At 45.7% G+C, this 17,551-nt stretch overlaps 1 protein-coding gene and 2 long non-coding RNA genes across 3 annotated transcripts in view; all 3 read left to right on the forward strand.

The window, feature by feature from the left end:
* Positions 1–6,059, forward strand: part of LOC135095883 (uncharacterized) — a 6,693-nt gene extending 634 nt beyond the window's left edge. The window contains exons 1-3 of the long non-coding RNA XR_010264537.1: positions 1–3,199; positions 4,056–4,175; positions 5,315–6,059. The exon at positions 1–3,199 is cut by the window's left edge and continues 634 nt beyond it. This is a non-coding gene — a long non-coding RNA (uncharacterized LOC135095883). The remainder of the gene's footprint in view (positions 3,200–4,055; positions 4,176–5,314) is intronic.
* Positions 6,060–9,720: 3,661 nt separating this feature from the next.
* Positions 9,721–11,155, forward strand: LOC135096015 (uncharacterized). The gene is made up of 2 exons (XR_010264559.1): positions 9,721–9,894; positions 10,956–11,155. It is a non-coding gene; the product is annotated as an uncharacterized LOC135096015 (long non-coding RNA).
* A 645-nt stretch (positions 11,156–11,800) lies between these two features.
* LOC135095870 (zinc finger protein OZF-like) lies at positions 11,801–17,527 on the forward strand. The gene is made up of 3 exons (XM_063997015.1): positions 11,801–12,049; positions 14,712–14,813; positions 15,012–17,527. The coding sequence occupies exon 3, from the start codon at positions 15,149–15,151 to the stop codon at positions 16,196–16,198; it is 1,050 nt and encodes a 349-aa protein (XP_063853085.1). The 5' UTR covers positions 11,801–12,049; positions 14,712–14,813; positions 15,012–15,148; the 3' UTR covers positions 16,199–17,527.
* Positions 17,528–17,551: the final 24 nt, after the last annotated feature.

Consider the following 17,551-nt stretch of genomic DNA (forward strand, 5'->3'; position numbering starts at 1 on the left):
GGAGTACCAGGTGGGGAAGAAGTGCGTTGAGATGGCAGCAAAGAATGGCTTGGAAACTTGTTGGGCTTTCCAGCGGTGTGACAGTGACTTGAGCATGGTTGTTTGTTAGAAATGGAGAGACAAGATATAGAAGACATGATCGCAGCATCACATCAACAACATACAAAAGAGGAAAAGAAAACGGCAGTAAATATAAAAGAAAACTCAAAATACTTCTTCTCATATGCAAAACATGACTACTGCAGGTCCCCTCACAGAGCAAGATAGAGAAGTAACTGGTGACCCAAAAGAAGTGGCCAGCATCCTCAAAAGAATGACTGTCTTCAGCACACCCTGTATAAAAAAAAAAAAAAAATACAAGACCTACAGTCCTTTGTGGAGCAAGCAAAGGATCCCAGAAAATGAAGCAGCATTGATATCAGTGAGGCAGACATCACAGCTGCAATTGACGCCATTGCAAGTGATGCAGCGACTGGGCCTGATGGTTTCCATACAAAATTATTAAAACACTGCAAGAAAGAACTGGCTAGACCTCTTCGGATTCTATGGAGTTCCTCACTGAAGAGCAGCACCATGCCAGAACACTCTTAAGTCTGCTGTGAACACGCCTATGCACAAGGGAGGAAGCAAAGGACTAGCCAGCAAGCATAGACCAGCTGCACTGACATCCCACCTTGTCAAGATTTGTGAAAGGGTCATCAGGAAGACTGTGGTGCACTTCCTTGAAGCAAATGGAGCCTTCATTAGTGGACAACATGGCTTCAGAAAGGACACTCTTGCCTGTCCCAGTTTTTACTTCACTAAAACAAAATTTTCAAGTACAAACAAAATGGCGAGAACACAGACATCATCCACTTAGACTTTGCTAAAACATTCGACAAGGTTGGTCATGAGATATTCCTTCACAAACTTCAAGTCCTGGGAAGTGAAGGACCATTTGCTAGGTGCATCCACAGTTTCCTAACGGGGAGAACCCAACAAGTGTCATTCTAGGGGGTTGGGGGAGACTGTCTGACCAAAGTGAAGTCTGCAGTGGAGTACCCCAAAGCTCAGTACTTGGGCCACTGCTCTGTATAATAGGAGACACTGACTCAGACTTAAAACACTGAAACATGATCTTTTGCAGACGATACAAGAATAAAGAGACAAATAAGAAGTGCAGGGGACACCCATAATCCTCAGGATGACCTAAGCAAAGCAGTACAATGGGCAGAAACAAACAACATGGCATTAAACAATGAAAAATATGAAGTCATCCAGTATAGGAAGAAGGACGACATAAAGAAGGCAATTGGCTATACAGTAAACACCATTTCATATAGGAGAAAAAAATATCAAAGATCTGGATATCCTAATCAGCAGCGATGGCACTTCACTCATCACATCAACAAAACAGCAGAATTTGCAAGACAGAGGAGTGGAAGGATACTAAGACTTTTCACCACTAGGGAGGACCACTGCTTAAGGACACTATGGAAAGCCCTGGTGGTGGTGCCAAGGCTTAAGTACTGCTGCCAGCCCTGCTCTCCACTCACCATCCAAAAAGTAGTCACCGTGGAAGTCCCTCAAAGATCATTCACTTCAAAAATTAATGGAGTACAACACCTTAACTACTGGGAGAGACTAAAATAACTCTACGTGCGTTCCATGCAGAGAAGAGAACGTTACATTGTAGCGAAGGTGAGGTGCTACTTGGCCGCCCGGAAGATGCTCAAGCGAGAAGTTTAGGCTCCCAACTACGACTTGGTCATAGCAGTGTTTAGTCCTTGCGAGCGTGTGCAGTAGAGAGAGTGAAAACGGAAGGGTGAAAAATTAACAGAAAACGGAGTGCTAGGAGCGGTGACTTGTGTCCCGCTACAACATCGTACCGTGAGCTTGGAGGATGGTACAAGCAGAGGGCAGAGTACCAAGTCTTGGCGTGACAGTGACCCGCCACCCAAGACGAGGCAGACTTTGTTACATCCAAGTGACCAGGGGCAAGATTCAGCGAGTGATGACCTTGAAACACAGCTCCTTCACCCACAATGGACCTTGACTGTTCAACTGCCTACCCCAGACACTTTGAGATCTAAGTGGAATCACCAATGAATCTTTTAAAATGAAACTGGACAAGTAGGCTCTGTGATGTACCACACCGGCCACCTGCACCAGAATACACCAGCCAATATCACAACACTGCCTGAAATGATCAAGGGCAGGATAGACCATAATGGAACAACTGGTACAAGCGTCATTAACAGACACAATCATTAAAAGCAGCAAAAGTAGATGTTTTAACCATTTCTGTCCATGGATCTCCCGAGGCTTCCATTATATCTTCAAAGATTGTTTTTGGTGATGCATCGTTTCCTTGCATGTTGTGTCTATATCGCTGTTCAGTATATTAAGATTCATATGTTTTGAAATTCTAAACACTCGCATACCATTATTATTATTATTATTATTATTATTTTTCTATTTTCCAATGATCCCAATGTGACCGTTGAAGTCTCCAACGATAATACTCGTATATTTTCCATGTGTATTCTTTCCTATTGCTAGGACTTCCTCTTCAGTTAATTCATTTTTTGAATGAATGGAAGAATGAGATGGAAAGAAAGAAGACCCTGGAATGGTACAAGGAGAAAGAGGCCCCGAGGTATGAAAGGTGGTATGATGGAAGCCTGGGCGGTGATCTGTTCCGAGCGAGGGCACAGTGTATGGATGTGAATGCAAGGAGTTACAGGTGGTCTGAGTCCCGCAGCAAAGTGTGCCAGATGTGTGACATGGGAGAGGATGAGACGGTGGAACATGTGGTGCTGGAGTGTGTGAAGTATGCCAGAGACAGGAATGAGATGATGCGAGTGATACTGACTGAGTTAGGGCATGATAGGAATGAAAGAGTGGAGAAGACAGGAAAGGAATGGATGGTGTTGTTGCTGGGACTGTGTAGAGAGGCGAATGAAAGGATGATTGAGGCGGTGAAAGAGTTTCTGGAGAGAATGTGGCGTACCAGGTGTATGAACAATTAGGATAGAGGATGCTGTTCGTTTCTCTTCTTTCCCCCCCCACCCCCCTTCTACAGGAGTTGCCGATCCAAAGGCCTGGCTCAGGAGTGATCCTGTGCCACCTGTACCATCAAGATCAAGATCAAGATTCCCGCTTCATCTTTCGCTGATGGCGACACGTCCTCTCTCATTTTACTTGCATTTTAGATGAGGTAAGGCTATTTTTGTAGTTCCTTGTTAATTTGCAGCATTGTGATGAGTAGGTGTACTGGTGTGAGTGACAAAAGGGGCGTGTTGGCGGCCAGTGTTCCTTGAATGAGAGCAAGGCCACACATGCTTGGAGACGCTGTGAGGCGTAAACAAAGCAGGAGCTTGGTGGGCGAGTGTGTGTGATTTATATGGCTTTTTCCTGGTTAAACAATACCCAGGTGAACCGCCCACTGAGGGAAATGTCTGAGGCAAAGCACCAAGGTGCAGACAACCGGTGAGGGAGAGGGACAGAGGCCTGGGGTGCGAGGCCTGCCAGACCTGCTATCACAGAGGCTGTCAAAAGGGAAGCCTGGCCCAATGTCACTTCCTCTTCAGCGACCAAAACCAAATACCTTGTGTGGCTTTGCAGGAAGTGCACACCTGCGCCAAACCAAAATTTCGCCAAATAAATAAGACAATGTAAGAAAATCCTGAGGTAAAGATCAAGTTGAGGGAACTGGAAGAGAGACGCGGGGACGTGAAAGACTGGCAAAGGAAAGAAATACTCTGTGAAGTGTACGAAGAAATGCAGGAATGGAGGGCGAGAGAGAGAGAGAGAGAGAGAGTGTGTGTGTGGTTATTGTCACTGTAGAGGAGAAAGAGTTTGCTTCAAGGCAGGAGAGAGGTTGGGATGAGGATGACAGGATGACAAAACTCACACCATCAGTTAGGTTAGGTTTGTGGTACAACATTTTCCCTTCAGAGTTGTGGCAGCGACGCAGGACAAAACACACACCATCAGTTAATGTCATTTTGTTTCTTGTTTTACTTTTACTTTGTTTGTTTGTTATTGTTTTTATTTACTTGTTTGTTTTCCAGCAGAACGGACGGCAGTGGTGAGAGCAAGACTCGACTGGCAAATCCTACCGTCCATTCTGCCCCAGAGCCCCAGAGCCCCTCAGGACAGTGGCCGCCGACTCAGAACGCTGCACCACTATTGTAAACACTTGCTTCTTTGTCACAAGTTACCACCCGCTAACAGTGATTGCCTTATTCTTTGCATCAAGGCTTCTCTCTCTCTCTCTCTCTCTCTCTCTCTCTCTCTCCCTCCTCTCTCTCTCTCTCTCTCTCTCTCTCTCCTCTCTCTCTCTCTCTTCTCTCTCTCTCTCTCTCTCCTCTCTCTCTCTCTCTCTCTCTCTCTCTCTCTCTCTCTCTCTCTCTCTCTCTCTCTCTCTCTCTCTCTCTCTCTCCTCTCTCTCTTCTCTCTCTCTCTCTCTCTCTCTCTCTCTCTCTCTGCTGCCAAGTATGTCCCCCCAAGCTCTCCCTTCACCACCACACTTGCATCTCCCCACAGGCTTCCCTCTCCCTTCTCCAGGCTTGTAGTATCACTGCTGCCAAGTATATCCCTCCAGGTCCCCCGCCCCCCCTGTATGGAGTGCAGTGCAAGTCGTTAGTGGTGGCTGTGATAGTCAGCAACAGTTGCTACATAAGGCTGTGAAAAAGACGACAAAACTTGCGGCTCAAGAATGTTGCACCCTCTGTGTGCTCTGTGGGCCTCTGTGGGTGCTAAGATAGGTCTTTTTAGACTGCAAAGCTGTTCCCAAGGACGTGAAGGCACCTTCTGTTGATATGAATTAATACAGGTTTCAGTAATCGGTGTATAACCACTACATAAAGCTGTGGGAAAAGAGACAAACCTTGGGGGCTCAAGAATCTTGCACCCCATGTGCTCGGTGGGCCTGTGTGGGTGCTAAGGAAGCTCTTGTAGCCGGTGAAGTCATTCAGCAATGACTTGAAGGCACCTTCTGTTGATATGAATCAAGACAGGTTTTAATGACCAGGGTATTGTTGCCATTATAAGGCTGTGGAAAGAAAGAGACAATCCTTGGAGCTCAAGAATCTTGCAGGCCGTGTGTTGGGGTGCTGACGCCAGAAGGCACAGAAGGCAGACTCGCCAGTGTTCTCGCAGCTCAAGGATTTCGCACGACACTGGTACAGCAGAACACAGCAGCCGTTGACCCCCTAACCTGACCCTCACTCTTCCTTACCCACACCAAACCCCCAACTTGCCCAAACCATTACCCCAGCCCTCACCCAACACTGACCTGACTTTGCCCTAAGGTGATGCACTCTTCCAGGGACGTGCCGTGAGGCGGGGCAGCAGCATGAATGGCAGGTGGAAGCAGCAGCAGCAGCAGCAGCAGCAGCAGTCTGCCTCAGGTGTGGGAAGACACAGGCATGGTGGCAAGAATCACCTGGAGGCAGGCAGCTCTGTCCACAGCGGAGAGAGCAAGTTTGAGTGCCAGCAATGTGACAAAACCTTTTGTATCCAGAAGTGGCCTTAGGTACCACACCCTGACACACAGTGGTGTTAGAAATTATGAGTGTGGTGAGTGTGGACAGAAATTTATGAAAAAGTCTCACCTCACCACACACACCCTGACACACAGTGGTGTTAAAAATTATGAGTGTGATGAGTGTGGAAAGAAATTTACCCGTAAGTTTCACCTCACCACACACACCCTGACACACAGTGGTGTTGGAAATTATGAGTGTGGTGAGTGTGGCAAAAAATTTATGCAAAAGTTTCAGCTCACCAGACACACCCTGACACACAGTGGTGTTAGAAATTATGAGTGTGGTGAGTGTAAGAGGAAATTTACCCACAAGTATGACCTCACCAACCACACCCTGATACACAGTGGTGTTAGAAATTATGAATGTGATGAGTGTGGAAAGAAATTTATGAAAAAAGTCTCACCTCGCCAGACACACCCCTGACACACAGTGGTAGAAATTATGAGTGTGATGAGTGTGGCAGGAAATTTACCATAAAGTCTCACCTCACCAGACACACCCTGACACACAGTGGTGTTAGAAATTATGAGTGTGATGAGTGTTTGAGGAAATTTACCCTCAAGTCTGACCTCACCAGACACACCCTGATACACAGTGGTGTTAAAAATTATAAGTGTGATGAGTGTGGGAGGAAATTTACCCTAAAGTCTTACCTCACCACACACACCCTGATACACAGTGGTGTTAGAAATTATGAGTGTGATGAGTGTGGGAAGAAATTTACCCATAAGTCTAACCTTACCACACACTCCCTGACACACAGTGGTGTTAGAAATTATGAGTGTGATGAGTGTGGCAAAAGATTTTTTACCATTTATCTTCTCAATAAACACACCTTCAGACACACTGGGGTGAGGAACTTCAAGTGTGATGTTTGTGGCAAGTGTTTCATGACAAAAAGTGAGATTGCCAGGCACATGAGGGTCCACTTTTGAGGTGGTGGTGTGTGGTAGTGGGCCCACACCCTTGCCTGTGGTGGTGGTGGTGGTGGTGGTGGTGGTGGTGTTGGTGGTGGTGGTGGTGGTGGGTGGTGTGTTACATCTGCGGTGGCAAATGTGTCTGTGAGGAGTCATGGCCCCAGCATTTGTTTTGTTGGCAGTGCAGGTGTGACTTTCAATAAATGTGTGTGTGCAATAAACCTTTGTTTGTGTATTCACCAGGTGTAGTATACAGGGCCTCAGCTACAGGAATATATTGTAGTGAGGCAGCCCCTCTTTCTCCTTGCCTCAAGTGTTTGTGTATTCACCAGGTGTAGTATACAGGGCCTCAGCTACAGGAATATATTGTAGTGAGGCAGCCCCTCTCTCTCCTTGCCTCAAGTGTTTGTGTATTCACCAGGTGTAGTATACAGGGCCTCAGCTACAGGAATATATTGTAGTGAGGCAGCCCCTCTCTCTCCTTGCCTCAAGTGTTTGTGTATTCACCAGGTGTAGTATACAGGGCCTCAGCTACAGGAATATATTGTAGTGAGGCAGCCCCTCTCTCTCCTTGTCTCAAGTGTTTGTGTATTCACCAGGTGTAGTATACAGGGCCTCAGCTACAGGAATATATTGTAGTGAGGCAGCCCCTCTCTCCTCCTTGCCTCAAGTGTTTGTGTATTCACCAGGTGTAGTATACAGGGCCTCAGCTACAGGAATATATTGTAGTGAGGCAGCCCCTCTCTCTCCTTGCCTCAAGTGTTTGTGTATTCACCAGGTGTAGTATACAGGGCCTCAGCTACAGGAATATATTGTAGTGAGGCAGCCCTCCTCTCTCCTTGCCTCAAGTGTTGTGTTTCCCTTTCTTTTTGTCTCTCCTTCACACGTTAGGTTATGTTAAGTCTGGCACCATCTTTGCCTCTCTCTCTCTCTCTCTCTCTCTCTCTCTCTCTCTCTCTCTCTCTCTCTCTCTCACCTCTCTCTCTCTCTCTCTCTCTCTCTCTCTACAGGTGATGGAGCACACAAGTGTAGCAGCTAACAGTTTCTGTGTAATTGTCGTGGTGGTGACTTTCCCTCCTCATGTTCTCGTCCAGGAAGGGAAAGGCTGCCCTCGTGTTCCTCACCATCCCGTTGTGTCACCAACCGTGTTGTCTGTGTGCTTGTTTGGTGATGGCTGGCCCTGCATCACTGCGCCCTCGTCTTTGCTCCTTCACTGCTGCCAGCTGTGTCCGTGGTCATGATGATGATGGTGGTGATGGTGATGATGATGGCGAGCGAGACATTCAAAGGAGGGCGTGCACGTGCATGGTGGTGAGCAGGTGATGATTGGAGAGGCACAGAACGTTCAGGATGGAGGAGGAGGAGGAGGAGCAGGAGTCTTTGTGTATAGGAAGGAGAGGAATGTAAGAGGAGAAAAGATAGATGTAGGCAGCTCTGTCATGAGAGAAGGCGGCAGAGTGCACAGGCCACCCTGGAATGTCGTGAAAGGGTTGCGGTGGTCGTGGTGTGCGTGAAGGGGGAGGGTGAGAGGGCAGGCGAGACAACACCCAAGAGTTAACCAGTGTTCTCGTTCATTCTTCCCTTTCTCAGGTAAACTGTGGAACTCCCTGCCTGCTTCTGCATTTCCTCCTTCCAATGGCTTCAAGTCTTTCAACGAGGGGGAGGCTCAAGACATCGTTTTATTTATCTATTTTTAATTATTCTCATTTTATTTGGCTCCTCTACAGGAACTGGCATTAAGTTGGCTTTTTTATTCAAATTTTTTGTTGTCCTTTTCCAACAGCCCTCTTACATAAAAGAAAATAACTAACTAATAATAAGAAAAGCCAGTGCCACAGGGGTGGCAAAACCACGCTGCCTGGAGACAATGTGCATGGCGTGCCAGCTGTACCAATGGAAGGAGTATTGAGGCAGTGAAGGAGTCCCTGGAGACAATGTGCATGGCGTGCCAGCTGTACCAATGGAAGGAGTATTGAGGCAGTGAAGGAGTCCCTGGAGACAATGTGCCTGGCGTGCCAGCTGTAGCAATGGAAGGAGTATTGAGGCAGTGAAGGAGTCCCTGGAGACAATGTGCATGGCGTGCCAGCTGTACCAATGGAAGGAGTATTGAGGCAGTGAAGGAGTCCCTGGAGACAATGTGCATGGCGTGCCAGCTGTACCAATGGAAGGAGTATTGAGGCAGTGAAGGAGTCCCTGGAGACAATGTGCATGGCGTGCCAGCTGTACCAATGGAAGGATTTCAACTGGAAAGAAATTGCAAAATATATATATTTTTCATTGGAAACTTTGTTGTAGCTGCTTATAAAGACCTGACGCATTGCTTCTGGTGCTCCCTGTGTCGTGTCACAGGGAAGGGGACAGGCTGGTCAGTCAGACTTAACCCTCCCTGTGTGAATGCATGTTGCTTCTCGCCAAACACTTTCCTGGCAGGTTGGTCAGACTTAACCCTCCCTGTGTGAATGCATGTCGCTTCTCGCCAAACGCTTTCCTGGCCTGTAAATCTGTCAGTGTTGCAACCCTGACCACTTCCCCCATGGTTTGTGATGTGCTTGTAAGACTTGGTGGGCACCGTCACTCTGGCTCGTCTTTTGGCTTTCACTTCGCCTTTTTCTCATTTATTTGCATTAATATGAGCATTGTGTATATAATTACTTGTATTTAATGAGACAAAAAGGAAATACCATTGTATTTTCGTTGATAATTTTATAGAAATGGTATGGTGAACAACAGGCTTTGTTCTTGTCTGCGACCAGGCCGTCCGCTCCCCGAGTCCCTGTCCCATAGTCTCGTAGTCGTCAGTCAGTCGTCAGTCTCGCGCCGTCGCGACGCAGGACAGGACTTTCAGTTTTCGTTAAAAATGTCTGAAGAGAAAGGAAAGGAGAGAGAGGAGGCATGTGGTGCAGTGCCGAAAAAAGCGAGACGGAAACAGAAATATAGGCCCGAGTGGGACAAACAGTTTCCGTGGGTGGGGCCTGCAAAGAAGGATGCTTGTAAGGCCATGTGCCTTATTTGCAGTGTTGAAATAACCGCCCAGCTCACAACTCTCAAGTTGCACGAAAACACTGCAAAGCACAAGAAAATGTGTGCGCCATCCTCATCCAAAATACTTATGGAGTCATTTACAAGTGCACGTGGTGATAATGAAACTAGTAAAAGTGATTCTGTTAAGGCTGCTGAAATTAAGGCTTACTGCATTTATGGTGGAACACAATATAAGTTTCCGTGTGGCCGATCATCTGTGTGAAGTCCTGAAAGGTTGCTTCTCTGACTCCGCTATTGCAAAGGAATTGAAAATGAAAAGACCAAAATGTCAAAGAGTGTGTGGTAATGTTATGGTACACTCTCACAAACAAGAGCTCATTAACATCTTGAAGCAGAACAAGTTGAGCATTCTTGTGGATGAATCCACAGATATATCGGTCTGTCAGAATTTATGCATCATGGTAAGAGTGGTTCAAGGAAATGCTGTTGTCACCAAATTTTGGGATTTAGTGCCATTATTTAGTAGTGATCCTAGTAAAGCTAATGAAGGTGCTACAGCTGCCAGGTTGTTTTCAGAGATAATGAAAACATTTACTGAAAATGGTATACCTACTTGTAATATCATTGGCTTTGGTTGTGATGGATGCAGCACTATGATGGGGCCTAATAACTCTGTGAGTAGCAGGTTAAAGGAACTTTGCCCAGGAATCTTTATTATGAAATGTGTGTGCCATTCTGCCCATACATGTGCCTCTGAAGCATGCAAACAATTACCTGATGCTATTGAACAACTAGCTCATGATGTCCACAACACATTCAAGAACTCTTCAAAACGATTGGCACAATTTGTACAATTTCAAGAGTTTGCTGGGGCTCAAAAGCTTAGGATTTTATTGCCATGTAGAACGCGCTGGCTTTCCTACACGGCTGTTGTGAAAAGGATGCTTGAGCAGTGGGGCCCTCTTCAGATGTTGTTTACTGAATTAAATTTACCAGGCTTTACTACTGCTTCCTTTCTTCAGTATTACCAAAGTATTACCAAAAAGCTGAACCTTTTATTTCAAAGTGAAAGAGTGGTCATAACTGAATTGCACAGGCAAGTTTGTAATTTATATAAAGAATTGCTACTGATGTACATGAACCATGAATACATTGTGAAAACCATGCTTTCAAAAGTTGATCCAAGATATCAACGTGAGTTCCTGATGCTAGAGCAGGTGTATTTGGGTGCATCTCTCTGAAAAACAGTAACAGACAATCCAGAATTAAGCAAGCAAAAAAAAAAAAAAAAAAAAAAAAATGAAATGTATGAGTTTCGCTTTCCACTGCAGATTATTTTTGATAGTAGCAGCAGAACAGATCAGGAAGAGATTTAATTTCGCAGATGAAGTCCTTTCAAGAATGCACATGCTGGAGCCAGCCAGTGTTCTAGGCATCCAGGGCAAAGTGCAAGAGCAAAGTTTTGGTGCCCCTCGCGACACACCTTCCCCGAATCATTGCCCACGATGATTCTACCCTCCAGCAACTGGACGATGAGTGGAAGAGGCTTGCCGTAGAAGATCTGCCTGAATCCATTACCAACATGGCGAAAAAGTGGACAAAAGCAATTACAACCAGCCTGATAAATTTTGGTGTGCCATAAAAACTCTGGAGGATAGTGATGGAAACCCCAAGTTTAAGCTTGTTTCAGACCTTTCACTACGATGTCTTTCTTTGCCTCATGCTAATGCTGACTGTGAGCGCTGCTTCTCTAGTGTAAACCGTGTGAAAACAAAAGACAGAAATAAGCTAATAACAGAAACCGTAAGAGACATCATCCTAGCGAAGCAGTGTGTTGCTTCCACATCCAGCAGTGACTGTACGACCTTCAAGCCATCAATCAAAGTCAATGATAAAAAACATGACATCAAGCGTGCTATATTCCTCCAGTGAAGAGAGTGCCGGGGCTGCTGACGACGTGCCGGATGTATATATAGAAGAACAAGACCAGTAATCTCCTACATAGTAAGTAAACAACTTAACGAAGTGTCCTGTAGTTTTTTCTCCAATTATTAAAGATATGTATTTAGGAAAGTGTTTTGTTTGTTAAGGGCATTGTTGTTTTTTTCATTACTCTCTCTCTCTCTCTCTCTCTGTCTCTCTCTCTCTCTCTCTCTCTCTCTCTCTCTCTCTCTCTCTCTCTCTATACGAGTATATATATATATATATATATATATATATATATATATATATATATATATATATATATATATATATATATATATATATATATATATATATATATATATATATATATATATATATATATATATATATATATATATATATAACCTAAATTCTGCTGTATTTGGAAAGTGCCAGTTTTGCATAATATTCGGAATAATTACATATGAACGATAATTTTACCAGAAGTACAATAATTTCAACCTGTGTAGTACGATAATATGGCCAAAACAATCTGGCATCGCTGTATAAACGAGCCTAACAGAATCTCATGGCGTCCTGAAGGAAGGTTAGAAGTTGCACGTGTAAACATTGACCAAAAAACACCAAAATTCTCATGAACGCGGCGCCCACACCAAAATTACTAGTTGAAGTGAGGGAAAGGAAGTTCAGGTGAGTGTGTCTGGCCAAAAATCGCCTTAAAATGGCAAGAATGGACGCTGTTACCACCACAAGAAACAGAAGGGGAGGGAGCGGTGTGTTTAGGGAGAACTTCGGGGATCTCGTGTGTTTGGATTTTGGTTAATGTGTAGAATATCTGCTCCTGCCTCAGCCTAACCTTCACTAGCCGTGTTCAAGTTTACATCTGACATATAAAGGGTCACTGGCAGAAGGCTGGCTGATAAGTACTCTAGGGGAGGGCGGGGGGACGGGACAACAAACTTTTCTTATTTCCCCACGGAGGGAGGAAGTTGCGGAAAGAGGAAAAGACGGGAGATGTTTGGACTCACTCACCTGCTTGACTCACCTGGATGGCTACCCTTTCTTGACACATGAATAGACAGGTAGAGGTTATTTCAGATGAATGTAAGGGCAGCGCGGATCTGCAGGTGCGCCAAACCTTACGGTATTTTACTGTTTCCCCAGTATTAACGTGGCTTTCCTTACCCTTCTTATCAGAGAAGGGCACTGGTCTACCCTGGTGAGGGGGTGTTCGTTCGTGCGTGTGTATGTCACATCTGTTGGCAAGCGTGAAATTGTTCACGGTGATTGGTTCCTTTGTTTGAGAATGCAGCTGCTGGCCATTTAAAACATGAGGGATTAATTTATCCAATGACAGCGCTTTACTTCATCCTGAGGAGGGAGAAGCGCTCAATTTGAAATATTTGAGTTAGTGCGAGGAAGAAGTCTGTCTGTTGCTGCCATTATTTCCAGCGCACCGCCACATTTTGTGAAGAGAAACAAGGTGACCACTTCTTATTCATTTCTCTGCCTTGCCAGTTAGGTTAGGTGACTTTAGTTAGGTTAGGTTAAGTTAGTTTGGTTTGTGTGGTTAGTTTTTTTTTTTTTTTTTTTTAATGTAGGAAGGATACTGGCCAAGGGCAACAAAAATCTAATAAAAAAAAAATGCCCACTGAAATGCCAGTCCCATTAAAGGGTCAAAGCAGTGGTCAAAAATTGGTGGATAAGTGTCTTGAAACCTCCCTCTTGAAGGAATTCAAGTCATAGGAAGGTGGAAATACAGAAGCAGGCAGTGATTGGAGTGATAGGACAAGATAAAGATATGAGATTGTGATCGGAGGAGCCCAACGGAGAAGAAAGGGTGACAGCATAAGCAGAAGGATTAGAGGTCAGGAAAAGGTCAAGAATGTTGGGCGTATCTCCAAGACGGTCAGGAATACGAGTAGGGTGTTGCACCAATTGCTCTAGGTCATGGAGGATAGCAAAGTTGTAGGCTAGTTCACCAGGATGGTCAGTGAAGGGAGAGGAAAGCCAAAGCTGGTGGTGAACATTGAAGTCTCCAAGAATGGAGATCTCTGCAAAAGGGAAGAGGGTCAGAATGTGCTCCACTTTGGAAGTTAAGTAGTCAAAGAATTTCTTATAGTCAGAGGAGTTAGGAGAGAAGTATACAGCACAGATAAATTTAGTATGAGAATGACTCTGTAGTCGTAGCCAGATGGTGGAAAACTCGGAAGATTCAAGAGCGTGGGCACGAGAGCAGGTTTGGTTAAGTTACATTTGGTTAGGTTAGTTTAGGTAGTTTAGTTAGGTTAAGTTAGTTTGGTTATGTTTTATTTGGCTAGTTTAGGTGAATTTAGTCAGGTTAGGTTAGTTAGGTTAAGTTAAGTTACGTTTGGTTAAGTTAGTTTGGTTAGGTTAAGTTAGTCTTGGTTAGGTTAGGTTAAATTAGGTTTGGTTAGGTTAGGTTAGGTTAGCTACTTTAGTTAGGTTAAGTTAGCTAGTTTGGTTAGGCCTGTAAGGTGGAGGTTGAGCGGAATGATGTCGCTTTGCTCCGGAGTGGTGAATCTGCTCCACCCGGACCCTCGTTGCTGGATCCACTTGTTGCGGTGGATTGTTACCCTCTAATTTAATTCATTCCCATCACCACTAACCTTGCTGTTGGAATGACAGTTCCCACAAACACTCCATTTAAATTCAAATTATGTTGAAAGGCCAGGGTTGAATGTGATTTCTCTCTCTCTCTCTCTCTCTCTCTCTCTCTCTCTCTCTCTCTCTCTCTCTCTCTCTCTCTCTCTCTCTCTCTCTCTCTCTCTGTCTCCACCTCAGTTAAATTGTCTGTGTGCATGATTTGGTTAGCCTTGGATGTTAATGAGTTAGGTATTCTGTACACAGCATTAATACTGTGATAACATTTTGAACAGTAAGTATTCTGTACACAGCATTAATACTCTGATAACATTTTGAACAGTAAGTATTCTGTACACAGCATTAATACTGTGATAACATTTTGAACAGTAAGTATTCTGTACACAGCATTAATACTCTGATAACATTTTGAACAGTAAGTATTCTGTACACAGCATTAATACTGTGATAACATTTTGAACAGTAAGTATTCTGTACACAGCATTAATACTGTGATAACATTTTGAACAGTAAGTATTCTGTACACAGCATTAATACTGTGATAACATTTTGAACAGTAAGTATTCTGTACACAGCATTAATATTGTGATAACATTTTGAACAAGTATACTGGGGAAAAACTGTGTTTGTGTCCTTAACGACCCAGTGAAGTGTGGGTGGGTGACCCAACTTTGGGCTGTGACCCAAGGGTTAAGAACCACTGACCCAAGGTGATGCACTCTTCCAGGCACTTGCTGTGAGAGAGAGGGGAGACCTGTGCACCGCTGTGCTGCACTGTGCTTGGATGTCCCTGGTTCACTCCTGAGGCTGTACCATTCTTGCCCCTATTGTGAGTATGTCTCTGTGTGTGTGTGTGTGTGTGTGTGTGTGTGTGTGTGTGTGTAGTTGACAATTACTGAAGGGTTTGTGACTTGACCCGTCCCACAAGTGACAAAGACGGCATCACGTTGGTCGGTGCTTGCAGAAATGGCTCTTTCTGAGACGTGGGTACAGTTTGTAATGGCCACCACTCTTCCCTGCTCCACAGACCAGGCCAGCATCCAGGCCGCCGCCCTGCCTGGCACTGACGGCTGTCTGGCCTCCCCGAGGGTCCCTGCAGGACTGGACGCGGCGTGTGCTGGCGGGAGTGGTGCTGCGGTGGAGGTCGTGAAGCCGGGCAACAGCATGAGCGGCCGGAGGCGGCGGGAACAGCGGCAGCAGCAGCAGCAGCAGCAGCCAGCCTCAGGTGTGGGGAGGCGCAGGTGTGGTGGCAAGAATCACCTGGAGGCAGGCAGCTCTGTCCACAGAGGAGAGAGCAAGTTTGAGTGCCAGCAGTGTGACAAAACTTTTGTATCCAGACAAGGCCTTTACTACCACACCCTGACACACAGTGGTGTTAGAAATTATGAGTGTGGTGAGTGTGGGAAGAAATTTACCTATAAGTCTCACCTCACCAGACACACCCTGACACACAGTGGTGTTAGAAATTATGAGTGTGATGAGTGTGGGAAGAAATTTACCCACAAGTCTTCCCTCACCACACACACCCTGACACACAGTGGTGTTAGAAATTATGAGTGTGATGAGTGTGGGAAGAAATTTACCGACAAGTCTAACCTCACCACACACACCCTGACACACAGTGGTGTTAGAAATTATGAGTGTGATGAGTGTGGGAAGAAATTTACCCACAAGTATTCCCTCACCTCACACACCCTGACACACAGTGGTGTTAGAAATTATGAGTGTGGTGAGTGTGGGAAGAAATTTACCCACAAGAGTAACCTCACCACACACATCCTCACACACAGTGGTGTTAGAAATTATGAGTGTGATGAGTGTGGGAAGAAATTTACCCACAAGTCTAACCTCACCACACACACCCTGACACACAGTGGTGTTAGAAATTATGAGTGTGATGAGTGTGGGAAGAAATTTACCCACAAGTCTTCCCTTAACACACACACCCTGACACACAGTGGTGTTAGAAATTATGAGTGTGATGAGTGTGGGAAGAAATTTACCCACAAGTCTAACCTCACCACACACACCCTGACACACAGTGGTGTTAGAAATTATGAGTGTGATGAGTGTGGCAAAAGATTTCCTACCATTTCTCGTCTCAATAAACACGCCTTCAGACACACTGGGGTGAGGGAGTTCGAGTGTGATGTTTGTGGCAAGTGTTTCAAGACAAAGGCTGATATTGCCAGGCACGTGAAGATCCACTTCTGAGGTGGTGGTGTGTGGACACATGGGGCCAGCAGTTTTGTCATGGACCCAGCAGTTTTGTGTGGTGGTGGTGGTGGTGGTTGTGGTGGTGTGGGGGAGTCATGGCCCCAGCAGTTTTGTGTGATGGTGGTGTGGTGGTGTGGGGGAGTCATGGCCCCAGCAGTTTTGTGTGGTGGTGGTGGTGGTGGTGGTGGTGTGGGGGAGTCATGGCCCCAGCATTTGTTTTGTTGGCAGTGCAGGTGTGACTTTCAATAAATGTGTGTGTGCAGTAAACCTTTGTTTGTGTATTCACCAGGTGTAGTATACAGGGCCTCAGCTACAGGAATATATTGTAGTGAGGCAGCCCCTCTCTCTCCTTGCCTCAAGTGTTTGTGTATTCACCAGGTGTAGTATACAGGGCCTCAGCTACAGGAATATATTGTAGTGAGGCAGCCCCTCTCTCTCCTTGCCTCAAGTGTTTGTGTATTCACCAGGTGTAGTATACAGGGCCTCAGCTACAGGAATATATTGTAGTGAGGCAGCCCCTCTCTCTCCTTGCCTCAAGTGTTTGTGTATTCACCAGGTGTAGTATACAGGGCCTCAGCTACAGGAATATATTGTAGTGAGGCAGCCCCTCTCTCTCCTTGCCTCAAGTGTTGTGTTTCCCTTTCTTTTTGTCTCTCCTTCACACGTTAGGTTATGTTAAGTCTGGCACCATCTTTGCCTCTCTCTCTCTCTCTCTCTCTCTCTCTCTCTCTCTCTCTCTCTCTCTCTCTCTCTCTCTCTCTCTCTCTCTCTCTCTCTCTCTCTCTCTCTCTCTCTCTCTCTCTCTCTCTCTCTCTCTCTCTCTCTCTCTCTCTCTCTCTCTCTCTCTCTATACAGGTGATGGAGCACACAAGTGTAGCAGCTAACAGTTTCTGTGTAATTGTCGTGGTGGTGACTTTCCTCCTCATGTTCTCGTCCAGGAAGGGAAAGGCTGCCCTCGTGTTCCTCACCATCCTGTTGTGTCACCAACCGTGTTGTCTGTGTGCTTGTTTGGTGATGGCTGGCCCTGCATCACTGCGCCCTCGTCTTTGCTCCTTCACTGCTGCCAGCTGTGTCCGTGGTCATGATGATGATGGTGGTGATGGTGATGATGATGGCGAGCGAGACATTCAAAGGAGGGCGTGCACGTGCATGGTGGTGAGCAGGTGATGATTGGAGAGGCACAGAACGTTCAGGATGGAGGAGGAGGAGGAGCAGGAGTCTTTGTGTATAGGAAGGAGAGAAATGTAAGAGGAGAAAATATAGATGTAGGCAGCTCTGTCATGAGAGAAGGCGGCAGAGTGCACAGGCCACCCTGGAATGTCGTGAAAGGCTTGCGGTGGTCGTGGTGTG

This window comes from Scylla paramamosain, unplaced genomic scaffold, assembly GCF_035594125.1.
Source record: "Scylla paramamosain isolate STU-SP2022 unplaced genomic scaffold, ASM3559412v1 Contig2, whole genome shotgun sequence".
NCBI lineage: Eukaryota > Metazoa > Arthropoda > Malacostraca > Decapoda > Portunidae > Scylla > Scylla paramamosain.